Source organism: Typopeltis vanoorti, chromosome 20, assembly GCF_054136105.1.
Source record: "Typopeltis vanoorti isolate ZY-2024b chromosome 20, IOZ_Tvanoo_1.0, whole genome shotgun sequence".
Taxonomy (NCBI): Eukaryota; Metazoa; Arthropoda; class Arachnida; order Uropygi; family Thelyphonidae; genus Typopeltis; species Typopeltis vanoorti.
Genome location: NC_143568.1, coordinates 66,284,675 through 66,306,710, shown reverse-complemented (window position 1 = coordinate 66,306,710; position 22,036 = coordinate 66,284,675). Strand labels below are relative to the sequence as shown.

Genomic DNA, 22,036 nt, shown 5'->3' with positions numbered 1-22,036 from the left:
AATCGTATCGCATCGTAAAAATTAACGTGTTCTCGTTCTGTAACTTGTTCGCTTCGAAAACAACTAAGCGTCCCATTATCAATTGTTTCTGCTTTTATCTTCAATATACTTATCAACTCTTGATAAAGACTCCAAATCTTGTGCATATCACTCTAAATGAAGTCTCACCATTGTATTATACAAAAAACTAATTTCATATTTGTTTTATGGAAAAGTTCTACCACTGATGGTTCCGGCTATCTTATTAGATTGTTTGGACATTTCGACACATTGATCGTACTTAATTTATTTTCCAGATTCTAACCTAATTCATTGTAAGAATTATAGTTCTTAGAATGAATTTGTTTCGAATCCAGAAAAATCATGAAAATTTTAATGGATTTTTCAACCGAATTTGATTTTTTCCCCTCCTCCCCTCTCCGAGATCCGCTGAAGCTGAGTTAGCCAGTTTCGAGTTCTGATGGCAGTTTTTCCTGAAAGAAACTGTTTTTTTTTTTACCCCGCGAAGCATAAATCAGCTGAAACAATATTCCTGCCAATGAATATTGAATGTTGAAATGAATATTGAATAATAAATATGAATAATGTCTGTGCCTATTTTCTAGTCATGTAAACAGTCCCATAAAACACATTCAACATCACCGAAGTCAAAATTCTGTCAATAGACTTTTCTTTACTCTCCTCTCAAGGTCATATTAATTTAAATATCTTAGCCAAAGCAAAGGAATTATCGGAGGAATATTGACGAAATTAACATGCTCAGTAGAATAACTGTCTCGTCTCTTCTTTTGCGCTGCCTTGTGAAGTACGCATCTACTTGTGCATTCCGAACAATAGGTAACTCTTAAATAAATAAATAAACAGCGAATCTCCTATTCAGTCATCATACATCTCATTTTCTTCAAGAATCTAAAGAAATCTGACTCATTATTGAAACATTTATACTACCAAATGATGATTTTAACCAAAGCCTTCAGAATCCATACAAGAGTATCCCCCCCCCCCCCCCGCCAGTAATTTCTTCCTTCAAGAATGCTTATTGGGATTATTTTACATCTACGAGAATCTGGTTCAGTTGGTAACGACCATGCCCTTTCTTTGAAAAAAGTCTGAGTTCGAATCTCCTCTAGAATGCAGAGAATCTTAAGGGTTTTTCAAATGTTGTTTCTTGCATCTCTGCTAGAGATGAGTTTCTCATACTCATAAACACCTGTCACATTTTCGTACATCAAAACAACTTCCTGTTCAGATATACTTCGTTGTTGTTGATGATGTTTAGCAATGCTGTCTCAATAAACTCTTCTCTTTTGTTATTTATCAGATTCCCTCCCCCCCCACACCCACAAGAGGTTGGAGAATTCTAGCGCATCAGTGTCAGGTGTAAATAGTAAAGGAGAAAGTAGGAATCTCGTGATGTTTGCTGAATAGCCGGAATTATAGTTCTTGGTAGAAAAAAAGTACGAAGAAGACTTCACAGAAGAGGAAAGAACAGGGTATGAAGTTCGTTCCATAGATTTTAAGCAAGGCATCGAATATATGTTCAACAGCAGCTCTCGTGTGTTTCAAGAACAGATACCAACGGATCCACCAAGATACCAACTAGAAATGGCATAAAGTGTGGACGTCTATGATAGCGATTGGTATGGATATTAGTGGGGGTATGGGGAAGTCATCTAATATTAACCTGATTGCCTTATGGACAGCATCGAGCATATGCAGGAAGAATTTTGATGTCCCCTTCGAAATGTAAGATCATTATTCTAAAATATAATGGATTTTACATTCATATTGTGGTATAAGTGAACCCAAGATGAGAAATTTGATTGTTATTAAAGATAGGAAATAATGATATGATCTTACTACAAGAAATAAGAGAGGACTATATTTTGGATTTAACATGGTTCACCTATTTTCTGTAGAATGTCAGTGAGGCCTTAAACTAGGGATAGGATTTTAGGTCAGTGTGAGAAGTTTAATAATTTTATGAGAGGAAGCGCATGGGCGAAAGAAAGGAACCCATTCACCATGACAAGAGGCGAACTGCCAAAGAGAAAGTTGGACGCCCAGTTGTCAAGGTGGAAAGTAACCCATAAGTTGGTAAGTAGACCTCTTTGGACATGGTCCCGAGAATGTCAAGAGTGACCCCATATGTCTCTCCAAACCTTTTCATGGCTTGTAGTAATATTAGCTAGGAAATCTGTTGATTGACTGTCTTCGAGTAGAGTGTTAACTGTTGATTACTCCCGTTATTTTTGTGTGACTGATCAGGGCAAGAGAACTTGAGGGTAGTCAGTTTCATTGGCGCTAGCAACAGAAAGTCTTTAATTTCAGACTTCTAAACCAGGATTCTTGAGCGCAATCTCACCATTTAGATCAATGGTACTTTCCTGATGTAAACAATAAACCACCACGAAGTATTATCCATCCTGAGATTAATACTAGTAACTTAAAATAATCTATTGAGCGAGCTAATTGATCCCATACAAGGAATTAGTATTGATAATTTGGAATCGTGTTCTCTAATAATATTATTCTGCGATGACCTCAGCAATGTGTCCTATTTGACATAATTTTAATTAAATGTAGAGCAATTTTTCTAAAAATAAATAAGTCATAGTTTCATCTTCAAAATATAACAAAACCCAGAAGATTTATGATTTACGGAGAGAAATTTGGAATGGACTATATACAAGCAGCAGGCTAGCTTATCTCTCTCTCTCTCTGTCGAAGAAGGGGCCAATGTTTTATAGTCTAAATAGTTGTGTTGGTTGCCTAATGGCTCTTGAATAAGGCGACCACCAGGCTGTTTAATTCTGTGCCATAGCCCAGGCTCCAGCCACTGGCGTGCTGCACTACATTCTATCATGCACCTACAAGGACACGGTTGACTGTTTCAACTTAATGCAGAGACGTACTGCGAAAGATAAAATAACACTTCTATCTTCTGATAGAAATTTATGAATCAACATCATAGTGTGTATTTCCATACTGCAAAAGCTAAAATTTATAGACGAGAGATTTTATTGAACTTTTGCATCGTATTTTACACCAGTATTTCATTTCAATACTAAAGAGAGAGAGAGATACGGAAAGGAATTCAACTGCTTCTTCCTACAAATAACTAGTTGGAATTTAGTACTAGACTGAAGTCTCACTTTTCGAAGAGATAAAATGTCATTCCCATAAATCGGCGAATTTAACAACCTTAAAGTACAGGTGCGAAGAACCTTGCCAAATAAGTAACATTTATATTTACCACGGGCAAACCCAGACGAATTCGCACACCAGTTTCACGTTTCCAGTTCATTTGATAATACTAATTTATCATTACTTGAAGTTTAACGTTACTTTTGTTGAGCTATTATTAAAGCTCTGATCATGGCAGGAGGGTAACAGCAATATCCGAGCCTCAGTTAGAACTTCATTAGCTACAGCATTGCCATCCATTACCCTCCAAGGGTATGGTGGTCCCCACCACAAACTTTTGTTGAATTTAAAATTTTCAAGAAATATATATTTCTTATGAATTTTATGAAGTGGTGTCTTTGATTTACAGTAAAACATTTCAAAATAAACCAAATAATAAGAAACAATTGAGTTTATCTCAAATTAGATTTAAAAAATCTAATTAATTATAAATCTACGAATGCAAGACACTCGAACTTAATCATGCATTATTTTTAAAAAGAGCTAGGCTGGCCGAGTCTTTTGTTTTTGACTCCTACTTGCTGCATGAGTACAACTCATTCTGCGTTGAAACACATAGTTTCATTTTGAATTTATCTAACACTGAAATGTACATAGCGGTGGTGCTGATAATACTTCAGCCGTTTATCGGGTACCAAAAACTGCGATAAAAAAGCAGCGTGAACTGTGTTGTTTTGTTGACAGATTTTTTTTTTTAGAAAAAGAGAGGGGTAAGCTAAGCTATTTAAGTTTATCACACATCTGCCAACCAGAACGTTTAAACGTAGCTGATATAATAAGTATAAACCATCTCTCAACACTCCAATGCAAAACGAACCGAGTATATACACAAGATCCAAGGTCTGAGCACTCAGGTGTGAATCTGACGCATGTCATTGGTTATTCAAGGTGATCAGGGCACATCAAGGATTCTCTTAACAACTTTCGAAATTCCCAAAAAAGGGGAAAAAATGCTATAATCGTTTGGGCTGCATGTATATTCTTTTATGAAAATTAAATCTACGATATATATGCTATCATTAAGAAATTCATGTAACCTCTTGTAGATAGCGTTGGATTGGAGAAATACTCATTAATATTTTGAATTAACTGCTGAGTAGATTTTTCAACCAGTGTAGAACTACTAACAGATGGAGTTTTCCAAGTGGAAATATCTATTTCCGTTTCTATCGACCGACCTTGTACGGAGTTCAGTATTAGGAGGGGAGAATGTAATGATTTCAGTGTTATCTCTAGCAGCAGCTTGTCAACATCAAATACGTGTTATCTCTTTCTCGAAAACAATAAGGGAGGTCTTAGTTACCCAAATATGCGAAGCAATGAACCGTATGTCCTTTGCCTGCATAGCATTACTAACAAACCCCTAGGTAACGTGAAAAACAGATCTTTTCATGTACAGGAAGTGCACGTGAATTGCGGAGAATCGTTACAAATGATGTTACCAATTAGAGGTCGAAGAGTGTGAGTGTGCTTGGTTTCTTGTAATTAGGAGGATTGAGATGGAGTATGGAAATAAACGGACCCACATTCCTGAACGACTACACGGTGGAATGTTCTCTCTGTTATCGATATAACCAAACCACGGAATGAAAGTAAACCAGATAGTTCGCCTGGAGATACAAATATTTCACTTATCAGAATAATTTTGCAATACTTCCGAATGTCACGGTTTGAGCGTCATTTAGCAGAAAATATCGCTTTTGTCTTTGCTTGCGAAAGAGAATTATGAATGGAATGTGAGGTAATCCCTATAAAAGATGTCTCAATCAAAGGATTAGCGTTATCGATTTTTTACAGGAACAGAGAGGATTTTGAAATATTTGGCCATTCCGATCTAAACCGATGCTTTTAATAACGTACAGAAATCGGTCTTTAGTGCTACCCAATGCATTTTAGACATTTTTCCAACAAATGCCTTTAAGTGAGAGATGAATTTCATCGGCCTCTGCGAGACTTCCGTCTCTCTTGTTGCAGAACCGGAAGTGGAGCAGTGTTTGTTCTCTAGAGCAGTTTCCAGATTTTGTAAAACACAAATAAAAATAAAATAATCGATGTCATATAAAAAATAAGATCTGCAAGCCAAACTTAAGCCTGATTAATAAATATTCTTCAAATCTATTACATTTTATTTGATGTCCAAAAAACTGACTGTCAGAGGACTTCAGTGAGTGCCCGACACATCACGCTGTGTACGCAGTCTCAGCGGGGTTAGAAACGTCCGTCAGCGGGAAATAAGATCAGATTGAAGCTACCAGATTTCGGCTTCTGTCGACTTCTCATGTTAGCAGATAACCCATGAGAACTACTGTCGCACTTAATCTTATCTTGGGTTTGAATCTTACTTTGTTCAACAGTTTGAGAGGTGGAGGGTTAATGATAATCTCGCTACTACTGGAAACAGGTGCATTCCTGTTAAGCCGCACTCTGTTTTAGATTTAACATAATGTATTAAAGTGAAACGTTAATCTATTGATTGAAAGAACAGTTTCAATTGTGGTTAGTTGTCGAAACATGGCGATAGCATTTGCGGCTAATTTTGTTTCGCCTTCACAATATTTTATTCAAACCCGTCATTTATTATATTAAAATCTATAAAAATCTGACAATTAGGATTTTACTCGCGAAATCATCAGAAAAGTATGTGTTAGATTGCATCAACAAAGTATTCTTCCTATACTAGGTGATCTGGAATGTTCTGATAACACAAAAATGATATTAAAGCAACTGATATAATCACAAGAAAGAACATACTAGTAGCAGAGTTTTGAAGGTAACTTATGTCATCGCATGTTCTTTCTTGTGGTTGCTTTAATATCATTTATGTTTATCAGAATTTTCCAGGTCCCCCCCCCCCTTCGTATAGCATTTCACTCGAATACTTTCATGGTTTTTATATTATTATGTAAAATAACACAGTAAAATTATACGCGAAAAACAGGATTCAATAAAAGTTGGACGTATACAGGACTAAAAAAAATTTCCTTTTGAAATGAAATGAAATGTAGACAAATATGCCTCCTGTTTTGCAGTACGTACGGGTAGCGCAATGTTCTGTCATAGGACACTTGTCTTCAAACACCAGAGCTTGTTTAGCAACTTACTCAAAAGTGGAAAGAATGACTATAACACAAGAAGTTACAAGCAAGTGCATATGCTGCAAATATGTGCCCCCTTGAGACACATGTTTTTGCAAGATATAATTTTTCTTTGATGTGCATCAAAAGAACCTTTGAATTTAAAATTGATAAAAACAATATTAATTTATATTAAAATATTTTATTTACATTTTATTTTAAATATTTATATAAAAGTTGTTGTTTATTTAAATATCTATACGCACGAAGAACAAATACGTTTATATGTGATTTTCATATTTAAAATGTTTACCAATGTATTTTGTATCATCACGATGTCATTCGTCTCGTACTGTCATACATTTTTAAATTTTATTCAAAAATTAGATACATTAATAACAGGTTATTGGTAAAGTTGAGCTTTCGTTAATCTCAAAACAGTATACAAAACACGCTTTTAATAGTTACAGTAGCCAGAGGAATTACTTCACTACAGAGGAGGCAACTAAGCCTGTGTTCACTTAGTTTTTTAAAGATAGGCTCATTAAACTGTTTTGCTCAGATACTCGTACGTATCAGACCAACTACGCAGGCTTCAGATAGGCTTTATTTGCAATTCACACATCACTGTTGCCTGAAGCGTACATTCTTGAACAGAATCTGCACAGAAGGGAGAAATAAAGCAATCTCTGATAAATAGACAGCGTGCTGCCGTTTTAACTCTTGGAATCTTTTCAAAAAAGGATTCCTTGTCTCAGTTTTGTTGCCTTTACGCTGAATCGATTCACTATTACATCTAGAATATAATTGCCTGTGAAAATACTAGTGGTGGTGGGCGGTAGATGGCGTTTGTGTAGATGATGCGGTTTGCTGTAGTTGGTGGATTGAGTGGCGGAGACGAGAGCTGCAGAGTAGGTGCACTCTCTCGATGAGTCTTTGGATTCCTTGGAGGTGTTACGAAATAATAATAATAAATACATAATCTCAGAACACAATGAACTATGCATGCAATCTAAAAGGATTCTAAAAACTCTCGAACTCAGACCAACAATGAGCAAGACTTTGACCACGATGTTTACTTCCAGAGAGTCATTTCCGGAGACCTGATTTTGACTGCATCTACTATTCCAGGCAGTCTTCATCCAGGCTGTTATCTAGAGAGCTCTGTAAGTTACCTTCCATATTTCACGGTAGACACTTCAATAATCACAATACGTCATTTTTAATTAAAATTCAATAAATGGTTACATTTCTATAATCAGTGTATACGTGTTTGGATAAAATATCAAACTTATGGTAAAAATTTAAAAAAAAATTAAACCTGAAAAAATATTGTTTATTATCGATAAAATTATAGTTTGGTATAATTCAAAATTACTTAAAAATAAAATCCATTCCTTTTAATTGTAATTAAAGGAATGGATTTATATTTAAAGAGACGGAGTAAACACGATGAACACTACGAACACTCTACTACTGGCACAAACTGCATATAAACAACAGCGGAACTGCGCGCCGGACAGTGCCGCATTACGCTAATAGCTCGCATCTCACAATGACGTGCATATGCTTGCGCGCGTAGCAATATGACACTGTGGTAAACACAGTGCTGCTAGTGTCCTTCGCCTTCTAAGTGCTACAAGATGGATTTTAATTATTTTTTATACAAAATAATAGAATTGTATAGGATTGTTGATGATAAAATTAAATATTACAAGCAAATATAAATAAATTAATAAATATATGTATGTATCGAGAAAAATTGGGGGTGCTGCAGTTCCGCAGTGCCTGTGCACGAGCCGCCCCTGTCTATAATATTCCGTCCGAATTATAATATTAAACCACTCGCTAAGAGTCTACAAGAAGACATACGTCAGAAAGCACTTGAATATTTAATTGCTTTATATATAGTTAAAATGGTTAAAATACCTCGTTAAATCATGTTGGATATTACGGCATAAGCAAATCACTTTTTTTTTCTTTTCTCGTGGATGCTATAACCAAAAATAAAAAAAATAATAAAAACGATGGGGAGAACAGAAACCACCGAAAGGAGAACTCTTCGAATTTTTATTTATTTATTTATTTTTATATCAATATATTAGGAATGGGTTTATTTTATTTTTCTGGACAAATAGCTTAAAGTTTCCATTGGTTCTAATAGATAGAATAGCGAATAAACATTTTCATTGATAATAGGCTTCTTTAGGCGATTTCACTAGTATCAAGGCCGTAAAAAAAAAAAAAAAATAAAAAAAAATAAAAAAAAAAATAAAGTCCAATATCAAGTTTTATCATTTTTGATGGACCTTTGGAAATATTTTTCAATCATTTTCAGATTTTTCTTAATAAAAGCGATAATAATGACCTCTTTACATGATTTCAAAATAATCTCACTGAGTGAATCACTGCTAGAATTTCACTGTGCAAGTAATCACACATTCACTAGAATTATCTTCGACATTGGTTTTAACCTAGATATTAATTACATCCAGTTGAACGTAATCTGAACTAATCTACTTATGTTCATTAAATAACAGTCGTTGCGTAATCATTATATAAATCGCTTCCCGATATTAATTGTGCCTATTCAATGTAATCATACACTTATCTCCTCAGGAGTTGTTCATATTATTATTTTTTTTTTTTTTCAGTTCACTCCTCCCGAACCGTAATAACAGATCCGATAAAGGGGCGATCTTTAAATTAAGTTCCTTTGAAGTTGCTCATATTAAATCATGTCTTAAATGGAAAGTATATGCATAATAAAAACATGCGTGCCAAGAATGAAAAAATTAAAATTAAAGATGTATATTTTTATTTTTTTAGATTTTGGAGGCTTATAAAGTCCCAATAGAATTAATTTTCGGCAGACTGATTATTTTTAATTTTTATTTATGCTAAGTAAAAAAAAAAATATCCCGTAAAATTTCATTCACTGTAAACTGAGTTAATTCAGCTAGAATTCTATTCTGCAGTTTCCTTTGAAAAACATGTTTATGCTTTCAAACTATTTGCGCTCGACTAATAAAAACAAACATACAAAAAATAAAGTGACGGATTACACATAATATGACTGCAAGCACTTTGCAAACTGACATTAAATCAACAGACCTCGACGTTTATTTAGAAGTAATGACTGTAGCATTAAATATCGAGGAGAAGGAATCAATTGCAATATATAAACGGTAAAAATCCAAAGTAAATAAAGCATGCCAAATATTAGCATTGAAATATTTTAACAAAGCATTTATCAGCTCCTTGACTTTCACGATTTTAATATTAATGTGTAAAAGCCAGACTTGTAGAATTCATCATGTATAAAGAAGTAATTTGCATTCTTAAAATGACTATTGTAATTAATTGTATTATTTAAGTAATAAAGAATTAATTAATAAAAAATAAATTAAAAAATAATTAATTATAATTAATGTTTTGCTTGTCACGATGTCTAAAACTAAGCTCGAAATACAAAAAAAAAAGATGGAAGCTGAAGTCTGGTGATCTGATTTAAAAAACTATCGGATAAACAAAAAAACTGTAGATTTTAAATGTTCCTTTTTTGAATTCATAAATAGAGATAAACTAACATTATTTAATTAATTCGTTGTATACGCAATATATGATATAAACAAGAAAAAAATTGTTTGTCATCCTTATTCATGATTGAGGGTTAAGCCACACCTTAATGTTATTTTTATATCTCTGCTATAATTAAACAACAATACGTAATATGTATATACATGAATCACTTATTATAAGTCACTTATTAGGTAATGCTCTTACGTTATTTCGATATTTTAACCGGTTTTACCGATATATAGTTTGTTACAAAATTAATAAAATGCTGTTAGAATTAATGATATAGTTTAATTACGTAATTTGGATTTCTTCTTTCTTTTTTTTTTTTTTTTTGTAATCTAGAATAAACTTTTAAACATATAATAGTACGGTGTGTTAACAGAAATTAACTGTTTCAGTATTGTCTAACATAAAAATCTTATCTATTTCAACGTTGAAGCATTTATTTAAAAAAAAAAAAAAGACTTACACACATGAAACTTATCATTATCAAAGCTTTCAATGCATTATCAAGTGTCTTGATTTCATTTGCCGTGCAGATACTTGGAAAGAAATCTCTTATCGTCACAATGCGTAACAGAATCGCCAACATTGTTCACATCGAATACTTCGGAGAAGCTTTACTTGATGATTATTTAAATTTCACTTAAGTTTTTCGATGTCTGTAATTGCTTGGGTAAAGTGAAGAATGCTACGCTATCCACTTGGTTACCATGATACATGAACTTTATATGATACTCAATTTTTCAAATAAAACTATTTAAATATCATAAAAATGTCTGTGAAGGATAAAAATGTATACTTTAAAATCAAAGGCAAACAAATATTGCCCTAAGAGTATGAGATACTTTTCCCCATTACTTGGAATCGTATCTTGTTTAGGACGCGAAAAATCAGAAAATAAATTAGCTGCTGACGTACAGAAGTTTTTTCATAATAAGAATTAGATGCTTTGTCCTATATTCCGCGCACACTCGATCTTTCTCGAGATGGCACCTCTTGAAAAAAAGTGTGTCTGAAGTTCTTTCTCAAGGGAGAAAGCCATTTTTTTTTTCTCTTGAGCCATTTTAAAACCGTATTATGCTTTCGTGAATCTGTATACTTTTTTATTAGGTGTATCTATAAGTTACCGTTGTTTGGAATTATGACCGAAGCTACTAAAGCTATGAGAACGTATTGTCTGTTAGCTGCGTGTGTTCTGAGACCGTTTTAGTGCTACAAACATCCTGCATCCACTACTTTAGCATTGATACAAATATCAGTGCTAAGTGGTGCATGTAACATTTTGCTGAAATGGCGGTCCGTGATGTGATGCTTCTCCATCACTCAAAAGGAATGTGCTAGATCGTCATTTTAATAATCACTAGTATCGATCTGATTGGCAGGGTGGATCATCGACATTTGTTTACACAATACAGGAAATTGTGGAGGAGCGCCATCTTCTGGGAAATGAATGTAAGGCTGTGTGTGTGTAGCTAAGATGAACCACATTGCAGAAACTGTAGATGTCATGCTCTGAAACAATCTTCAATAGTAAACATACTAATGAACTGACTGTAGAAGACACTAAACTGCTTTATACTTAAAGAGATATTGGAGATTGATTCTTTATCAGCATGAGGATTGTTTTTTGTCGTTAATGGTATCGATACCATTAGCATTCAGCAACTTCCGACCTTTTCGTATATCAAGCTCGAGGTGTTCAACGCGATATGAAGCTGCAATACCGCAGCAAATAATGTCCTCGTTCAGACGAAAAAAATTCAGCATTCAAATGAATGTTCCGGTTTGTCGCAATTTCGAAAATCGCTACTAATCAAATATCTACTGCTACTTCAATGAAAGCGTCTGGTACGCAGCGACGCCATTTCCGACGCAAAGTTCACAAACATAATCCAGGTGGTTATTAGAACATTCAGAAACCACCCTGACAGACCTCCTGCAATAGCTGGCGACCGTGTTCCTCATGTTGTAGCTCCCAACCTTGAAGGTTGCGAGCTACAATAAGAGGAAGCGCTGCGTTTTGTATTAACGGCCGAGGATATCTGTGAGAACCTGTTTCAAACATAAGTTATACATTCTAGAATAAACAACTTACCAAGTACGTGACTGTTTATTCTTCAGCTTGTTGTTCTCTCGTTTCAACTATTAAAAAAAAAAAAAAAAAACTTAGCTCTGTAACTGTTCAGTATTTGACTCGTGTTCATACGCCTTTTTTTCTTTTTAAATTCAAATAGACCTTCCGAAGTCCTGCACATTCCTCATATCTCACCCTATATAGTAAAGGCTTCGGTGCACGTTTAGTTACTTTCTTTCACTCATGTGTGGTGTATGAAATTCAAATGCGGACCATTTTGTAGATACAAGCCTGTTTGTTCTTGATGAGCCTCCTCAGCTCAGTCGGTAATGACGATGTCCTTTGATTGGAAAGACCTGGGTTTGAATCCCGTCTAGAACGCGAAGAACCTTTTAAAAGGGTTTTTCAATCTGAAGGCGAATTAGCCGGTCTCATTCGAAAGTGGATGATTTTTTTTTTCTTTCTACAAAACAGACAAACCAGCCAGAAGAATACAAACATAATAGTGTGATCCCATAGCCTTAGTCGCTTCCGTACTTCAAAAACAACTTCATTAATTTCAAAGTAAACTCACGTGAGCATAAGAATCATTGTCACAGAAACAGATGATAATAATGTCACAACAGTTTTTCTTAAATATTTTAAGATGGTGTCTTATTCTCCAAGGTAGTAAATAGTGACTGCTTGCGTCCACACAGCCATATAAGTACGAGAACAAAATGAACGACCCTCCTAAAGTGCTTCAGTAGCTAGATGGTCATCAGTTTAAAGCGTACGTCTTTTTTATTTTATTTTTTGTCAATCCCACCCATGAAATACTCTTTTAACACATTTTGAAGGTTCCCATAAGCGGTCTGGTAATTTCTAATAACAAATCTTATGACCAGAAATTTATTTTCTTTGAAAATGTAATAAGCGATGTTCATCATAAACGCAATTGTGTTTGCTACAGACAAAAGCTGTTTGTTACTTATCTGTTGGGCATCAATAATGAAATGGTCGCTTAAACAGAATGTGAGGGGAAAGATTAGCAGTACGGATGTTTGATGCGCAGATAGCAGGAAAAAAGATCAAGAGGAAGACCGAGATCTACGATAGACTGATTGAGTTAAAATGTCTTAGATCAAAATGTAATAAATCTGACGATATTGTATTCCTGATAGATAAGATTAATTTAGAAGGAAATTGTGGATGGGAAGTTATACATGATTTATATTGTTACTGTTGAACTATCTTGTACACCCAATTTCATGGTACATATTAGGAATTTGATAATGACGTTGCAATATTTAATTTTCTATTAATTGTAAAATAATAATGAGTGATTAATTTGAATATTTTATTTCTAGGTGCAGCAAGAGGTTACACGATGCATTTGTTCAGGAAGCCAAAATCTAAGAAAACCAATGACTCAGGTAATTTTTTAAAGATATAATTCTTTAATTATAAAGGTTTGTTGTAAGCCATTTATGATTGAAGAGGAACTGATATTTATAGCTTAAAACGAAAGTATTATGCAATTTAGGACAAGTCCTAAATTGCATAATACTTCTCCCCCCCACACCAAGAAAAAAAAAATAAAATAATAATATCGGATCGATGTGTGACTTATAAAGGTGTCTGCGAAGAAACAGACCTCTGCATTTTAGTACAATTAGTACTATAAAGGTCCATAATGAAAATATTAAAGATCCATCAGTTTTTATAGCCAAATGAAATTTATGTTTTAAATTTCATCAGAGAGGTTGATATGTCTTCGGCATTTGAATTGCCTTGTTTTGTGCTACTTTAAGATACAGATTCCACCCAAGAGCCAGTGTACTGGGTGTGAAAGCCTATGACAGCTGTTTCGAACTGGTGGTTCTCATCCGGGACCAGGCCGAAGCCTTAAAAAAATCGCTACTCTAAGAAGTCCCATATTAGAGTTATATTCTTCATAAATGTAACTCTCTGACATGAGATTTCTATGGTGTTGAATACTTTTTTTTGCCGTCTTAGATTTCTGCGTTGTCGCTGATGAGAACCAACGCTTCGAAACGGTTATCAGGCCAGTAATCGATGCATCAATTTAAAGTCCGAATATACAGGCATTTGCACTACTTACGCTGAAGGTATGGTCTCAAATTGTGGTAAAGTTCTATACTTAAGTTTCATTTTATTTGTCTATTAAATAATGATGGATCTTTAATGCCTTCATTATATATTATTTAATTTACCATTTTTTAAGCCTTTTGATTCTATATCCTGCCACAATTCTCAAAAACCTTTTTTAAAATTGAATAAGAAACAACCGTATTCCAAAGTTGGAGCGCAATACCATGAAGAGTTCTTTTTAGGATTCCAGGGTAACAAATGGCAATCCAATGAAGTTTTAACTGAGGCCCTATTGCCGTTACCCAGCCATGACTAGAGCTTTTTAGCTCAATAACACTCCATCCACATAGATTTTCTTCATTCAGATGACGGGATAAAGAGTCCAGGACTCAGTCCATCGCCCAGTTCTTTTAAGAACTTAAGAAGGCAAAGCCATGAGCAGTGCGACTTGTAGGAATGTTGGCGGATAAGGGGAGCTCGCCTGCAATTCTTCCTCCCTTCATTTACTCGGATAGAGATGAATATTTTCAGTCAGTAATGACTGCATGCTGTTATCCACGCTGAACCCTTTTAACTGTTTCAATTCAGCGACATCTAGTGGTAGAACTGTGAAAATTTCATACCAAACTGCACGAAAATTTATATTGCGCTTCTTATGTGCTATTTAAGAACAGTATATAAAGGACATTTTCACCATAAAGGTCCAAAAAAATCCCCCCCTCCAACCTATCATTGCAAGCAGGCGTATTCTAGTAATTAATGTTCGTGAGGAAAACGAAATATATGAATAGTATTACCAGGAAAACTTCAAATTCCTGAAGCGTGTTATGATCTCTGATACTTTATTTTTTCTCTAATTATAGTTGCTGAATTTTTATTTAAAAGGTATACGGACAAAGAAAATGATTATATGGTATCGTTTATATTACCCCGACCAATTACGATATTTATTATTAAAGAAATACTTGGTTTATAAAAACCGATTAGAATCACATTCTTGTTTACGAAATGCTTTGGTTCATAAGGAGATGTTTCCTGTTCGTTCCGTAATTTTGAAGGGATTAGTTTGATAAACGACAACAGGAAACTAGAATTAGAGACAAGGTATTGTTAGTGTTATGCAATCCATCTGTAGTTAGTGTTTTTATTTAATATTTTGAATTTAATTTGAGAAGTATCCTTTATGCTTATTTACAAACAATTATTTTTGTGCTTATTAATAAACTAAATACAATTAGTATTTTATATTAATTATTCAGAAGGGTTGGGTGACTAGTTTAGTTTTTGCTGGTTTCGGGATGCATCTACAGAAGTCTTCATTTTTTTTTTTTTTTTATTATTGAAGACGGAAAGATGTTTCCAGGAATGAATACAACGTTTTATGTAAAAACTATAGATCTAATAACTGACGTTTTTCGGTGCATGTCTAGGTTATACATAACCGAAACATGGACACAAAAAGGCACCCACTTCGACGTGACCGCTCACCAGACGTGCTCTTTATCTGCGTTTCTGTTTTAACGACATTACCCCGGCGTTGTCATCATGCATACCACTTCCTGCGGAGACCTTGGGTACGACATGATGTGTTCACCAAGATGAGTGTGCAATAAAGTCAGGATTATTAATCACATTGTGACGTCATCGTGGCCCTGGAGGTTGAGGCGCGCAGCTACATTTCCACACACAATGCGAGAAGTAAAAATGCTGATACCATATGTTAAAATGGATGCTCCACGAGGCACTTATTAATCATGGTCTGTCCATACTGCCATCCGACATACTGATTAATATGACATATAATTAAAAATCGCTTTCTTCTGCTTGTAATTTTGTACAGAGGAGTGCAGGGAATTAATTAGTCATAGCGGAAGGTTTGGTGTGTTTAACTTGTGATGAAGGTGGGCATTTATTAAACTGATTTCTTTCCTCTTTTTCTTCTGCAAATAAACGCCAGTCTTCGAAATGGGCAGCGAGATTCATGTTCGTAAATATTTTACTCAGAAGAACCATTCATTTAAGGTAGTTATAGATTTTTACTGCAGATCTACTAAGGCAATAACATCTATATTTCTTGGGTATGTAAGGTAAAATACACTCGCTCGGATGCAGTCTGTTATTTGAACACAGAGGTGTGAATATCCTGTGTACCTGCTGCTACTCTATGAGCAGGCAGAAGGCTTGCTTAAACCCGTCAGACAGCTCGGGCTTCTCATCTTTCAAAAATGGGCAAACTAGCCGAAGAACAATAGCCGAGTATAATGCATTGCCATAGCAATTTTAGCTGCTAATCATATCTGAAACCTTTTTTTTTTTTAGTCAATAATGGCCTGAAAGAGTTGAGTTCTATATAAAAAAAAATTCCTTATTTTGAACGTGCGTTATACAAATGCCGACAATCACTACGCTGAATTTGAGCATAAAGTACGACGTCTATCGCTCATAGGGTTAAAGTCATAAAATCTGACGACTGACCTGCCATCGTCTTTTATTTGGAGCCGTCTGTGGAGCAGGTGACACATCGAATCGACGACCTAGGTTGTACTGAACCCTGAAAAACTAACAACCGGTATTCTATATATGAATGAATTTCTTATAATGATAACATGGCAGTAACTTGTCAAATCAGGTGACCCCCCCCCCTCCATATTCTCTCTCTCTCTCCCTGTTTACAGAATGTCGCTGACATTTATGAAATAGCTTTTATGATCCAAACAGCAGGATAAACTAGTAAAAATGGCATACATTATACTGAAATATTTTTAACAAATTTTTAAAGTTAAGATTGCGGGATTTCTAAGGTTAACTTTGATTCAATACTCCCAAGATTTCGCTTCTTTCTAATTCTGTGCTCCCTTCCATACATGGCAAACGTAACGACCATCTGCCAAGATATGTGTGTATTCCTTTTTTACTTTTTAAGCTTTCCCTTCGGGCGTGACTGAAACCTGTTCTCATTTCCTTTTGAGTGCTTAATAAAATGAATATATTATTTGTTTTTCCGGGTTCGCCCAGAACAGACAATCTGGGTGCTTCAACACGTATTTCTTTTTGTGTAGGCTACACATCCCACTTACAATTGTAACTTGTCAGTGCAGTATTTAAATAGAAAAAAAATCTGCACGCCAAGTTACAGTAGGTGATTATTACTGTATTTTAGATGGCACAACTGCCAATTAAAAAGGATCTGAGAGGTATTCTGAATGATATAACGCCTTGTTTGTCATGCAAATTGCAGTTTTTAAAACATAAAATTAGAGAATGCATTTCTATAACACTGGATAGTTCAGTTACCATAGTAACATAACTTTACATAGTAAAGATAGTGCGCATTTCGCAATAATCGGTAACCTAGCAACCAATGTACACTTCAGGATTTTCGTAGCGCCATAAATTATCTTTCACGAGTGCAAGAATTAACAAAATAAAAGCGCCCTCTCCTATGTATGTATATTTGTTCCTTTAAGAATAACTAATTTTCGGATTGATCCACAGTTCTTTATCATTCTTAGCATTAATTACATTTTTTCTATTTCTGATAACACTAGTAATTATCCCCGTAATTTAGCTATTCCAAATTGATTCTAATGATACTGTAGCAACATTATGGTTGTCATAAAACCGATAACAGAATACAGTACAAAAAACAATAGAATAAACGAAGCATAAAGATTGGTCGATTGGTAGCGCCTCTGCTACTAATGGCTCGTAAAAAGTTAAGCAAGTTTGAGCGCGGTTAGTAGTTGGAAGGAGTTCAATCTTTCGATGCTGTTGGCACACTTTCCCTCAATGAGTCTTCGGACTCCGTGCAGGTGTCACATAATAATAATATTCTAAACTACATAGGTACAACTGGTAGTTGAATGTGTCACGTGCTTAAACAACATTGGTCGAAACGAAAGTGACGTAAAAAAAAAAATAATAAAAATGCCAATCAGCTCGAGTATAAACGTGCCAAAACCCAGCGTGAAGCACGTGCCATCATTCTAATGAAATTCGACAAGTTCGTAACAAGAAGGGTCAGATTGCAAGATAAGAGAAATTGTTGGATTTTTACACGAAATATCCAGAAAAAAAAAAAAAAGGCTGTTATCAATTAGCGACTTCGTCCAAGAAAAGCTGAGAATTATCTGCGCTCTATTAATATATATATATATAAACAGTCGTAATGAGAAGCTTCCTCATTAAAACTTAAGTGAGCTCTACTAGCGTTTTGTGTTAATTAGAAAAATTTGATTAGTATTTCTCTTGCTTTTAAGTGTCTCGCTTTTCATTAGGTATGCACGCTTATATTGTCCATTTATCGGGTAGAGCATAGTATTGGGTGTTTAACCCTTCTTTGCTGAGATTATAATAAAAAAAAAATCAGACAAGCAAACTGATTTTTTTTTAATTCTCTACCGACATATAAATCACTGATTTATCCAGCGAAGTGTGTGGCCAGTAATTTACTTTGATAAACAATTAGATGAGGCAGTAACTAGATGTAGATAGGCAATAGGACAGGTGATATTCGACCTGAAATATGGTGACATCATCTCTGACCAATAATAGTCAGAGCACGAAAGCTTCAGTCTATGTAAAAATCATAGATAAAATTATTTAATCTGGACCAGAACTGAATACCAAGTTTGCATTTTAGTGAGATACAAAAAAAAAAAAAAAACGCATCTTTTCATTGCACTAGATGGCAGCGACGCCCTTTGGTCGTCAAGATTGGATTTCATACATTCATAAAGACTTTTGAAACTAAAGCGAGTCAAGCTTATAATGCCTTGTATGAACATAACAGAATCCATTCCAGATTTCTTGGGAAATCGCTGACGCCCTTTGATGCATAATTAAGACGCGAGGTGTGGTCAGGAAGCGTTTTTGTTACTATCAGCTTTAAGTGATAAAAGGACGCCTAATAATATCTCATGAATATTTTAAGAGGAAAATGCCATGGCAGTCATTTCCTCCATACATACCGGATGTGGAAAATTGGATTATGTTAGCATCGCTTACTGCAAGTGGGGTTGTTTGCCAAAATGGCCACAGTTGTATTACGTCGTAGATGGAATTGGAACCCAGGTATTCCCAGGAACCATTTGCTGCTAGTATATTTGCTTGACAATTAATGATGTGACTTTTTAAATTCATAAAATTTCACGAGAAAAGGCGTGCATTAAAATCTTACTTTCATACTAAAATACCAATCTCTATAATAATTAGTGCCATTCTAGGCTTGTGTGGAGTCCTCACTGTACGCACTCATTCTTACTCGGCCCCCATCTTTATACGAAAAAGACCTCCTTACTCACAAGACCCTTAGATATATTCTCGGACCTACTGAATTTCCATTGTCTGCTCTGCTCTACTGCCACAATCACCAATGTGGTTTCTAAGTTTATTTTCATTACTCGCTCTGTGGTTCTACGTAACTATACTTCAGTGAAAATGAGGCATGCCCAAGTACATCTCGTGCCAAAACCATGAACACTATCATCATCAGTCATTATCATCTGATGCTGATTGAAACAAAGGAAAATAAAGTTACAAAATCGTCATTATGAGTGCAGAGTCCAAATTATAAATGAAAATCTTCCTATTAAATGGTTCAGAGATGATTGTTAGACGCAGAAAACACATCCGGCCATCTAAAATATGATCAGAATCATTGCTATAATGTACACTTAATCATTTTGATAAACATTGCATCATTTATAAAAATGCCCTTTATTTCTCCACTTACTAATAAGGCTCTAATTCAAATTAATTTAAAATATTATCTCTCCGTAATCTGTCGCATTTCATCCCAAACTAGACTGTGATTTTACTTTTTTAAAAGAATAACAGTAATAAAAAAAATCCAAATAATTTTACTGTTCTATCCTCAACTACACGGGATGTTGTGATTGTGCACGATGACAAAAATGTTACATTTATTTGAGGATAGTTGGTCAACACCCAAATTATTAGTGTTAATTGAAAATGTTGGAAATGCAAATAGTTCAGTGAAAATTTATTTAACTTGAAAAACTGGTTGACGATGAATTGCTCATTTAACTCAGTTTTCCATTTGTGACGGTCCTTAAAATTATTTTTCTTACTTCATTTCTCAAATTTCAGATAAAGTGTCTTGATTAAATTTATGTATTCTCAAGTAGGGGAGTGTGCAGGATATTATGATATTAACGCACATTAAGTTCACTTTATTATTAGATTTCCGCCAACAGTACAAATTTCCTCCTCTGTCAGGACTCCAATAATATTGTCAGAATTTTTAGGTCTTGTGCATCCTCTAACTGCATCCTCCGTACAGTATTAATTCGTGCTGTGTGCATTTTTCCTCACATCAAACACTCGGCTCTCATATTGTGAATGGTAACAACGTCGTTTCTTCCTCAACTTATCCTTCATTGATGCTGTGTGTTTATTTCCCTTATTCGTAATCCCGTCTTTGATCATTTGTTTTATTTCAAACTCAGCTCTGATACATAAGTTAAAATAGGATTAAACACCATCTTTTATACTTATATTTACTTGACTAATTTATCTCCTATCTTATGTAAACATTCCTCTTCCCGCTACACCAACTTTAAATTAATTCCGTTGTCTGTCTCAATATTTAATTTTCCATTACCGCAAAATTGTTTTCCTATAATAGTTGAAATGTTTTATTTATTTATTTTGTGTCATCACTGAGAATGTAGGTGGCGTTTTCCATTTTTGTGCATTCTCAGTGATGACACAAAATGTGATCATCATAATGTGATCCATACAAAAGATAAATAACAGTAAAGATAATACAATCCTTGTTGCACACCTGATTTTATTTTATGAAACTTAATACTGACAGTGCAGTATTACATTTACGAACCTTACTAGTCCGAGGCCTTTACAAGAGATGATCACCCGATTCCCGCACGAGGCATCTTAACGGTCATGCGCGCAAACCACCAGTGTGCCCTGCAGAGACAGAATTTTCGTCTCCATATGACTGTCCTAATAAAGAGAGGTCATTATACCTAGCGGAGCACCAAATCCGGCAAAAATAAATAATAATACTGGTAAATTGAGGAGCTGCCCCAAACTACTCTTGTGTTAAGAAGAAAAGCCAAAACGGCTATTTTTTCTGGCGAGGTTGATAAGTGAAGGGGATAAAAATCCCTTAATGTTTTTCAGCCAGTAAGCGAAACTAAGATCGACAACTACGATCTGAACGTTTCATGCCGGCGAACTGTCGGTGGATCCAAGCGTAAGTGACCACTTGGTAGTGCCACACCACGGCAACTCGTTGCAAAGGTGGAGCAAGATCCCTCACTATTCTTGATATTTTCTCATAATGTAAAAACACACAGCTCCTAGGAGATGTAGTACTGTTTTACATTATGAGGAGAGGTCACTACCCAGACCGGTTTCAACCTTTTTTGAGGTAGAATGGGAGTTCATGCCTTTCATCACTGGCCTCTTTAGATTTAAAAAATAGTTGTGCTGAGAGTCAGCCTGATAGTGAGAGAGGAGAGGAAAGGTAGAGTGGATAGTAGTAGATAGTTAAAAGAGGCCTCAGTCGATCTACTTGGCCTGACTTAAATGCCAGCACCAAGCAGATCTCCGACATCATCTCCCTCCATCCGTTCTCCTCCGCGTTCTCCGGCCAGCCACCTCTTCAGATGTCTGGCCGATGAAAGAAGTGAAAAGACAAATGCAGGAAGACACACATAAATTAAAAATCAAAAGAACTAAGATTCACATAAACAGAAACGACAAAGGAGCTAGAATACACATAAACAGAACAACAAAAGTCGGTGAATTAACAGAAAAATACTGCAAGAACGGGGGAAGAGCCTGGCCCGAGTGATGCAGCCCGCAAGGAGTGAGCGCTCGCTCACTCCTTGCGGGCTGCATCACTCGGGTTCTCAGGTCTTCCCCCTCCTATGTGGATTAAGCGTGAACATACAGAAATAGAACCAAGAAACTTAGAAGGGGCTTTTTTTTTTTTTTTTTTTTTTTTTTTTTT

The 22,036-nt window shown here is 35.1% G+C and overlaps 1 protein-coding gene across 3 annotated transcripts in view; it reads left to right on the top strand.

The window, feature by feature from the left end:
• The window catches only part of Pka-C1 (Protein kinase, cAMP-dependent, catalytic subunit 1), a 545,341-nt gene that overhangs the window by 16,425 nt on the left and 506,880 nt on the right, over positions 1–22,036 (top strand). For all 3 annotated transcript variants that reach the window (XM_090410256.1, XM_090410257.1, XM_090410255.1), the window contains exon 2: positions 13,290–13,355. In XM_090410256.1, the coding sequence (XP_090266382.1) occupies positions 13,310–13,355 (46 nt within the window). In that variant the 5' untranslated portion in view covers positions 13,290–13,309. The remainder of the gene's footprint in view (positions 1–13,289; positions 13,356–22,036) is intronic.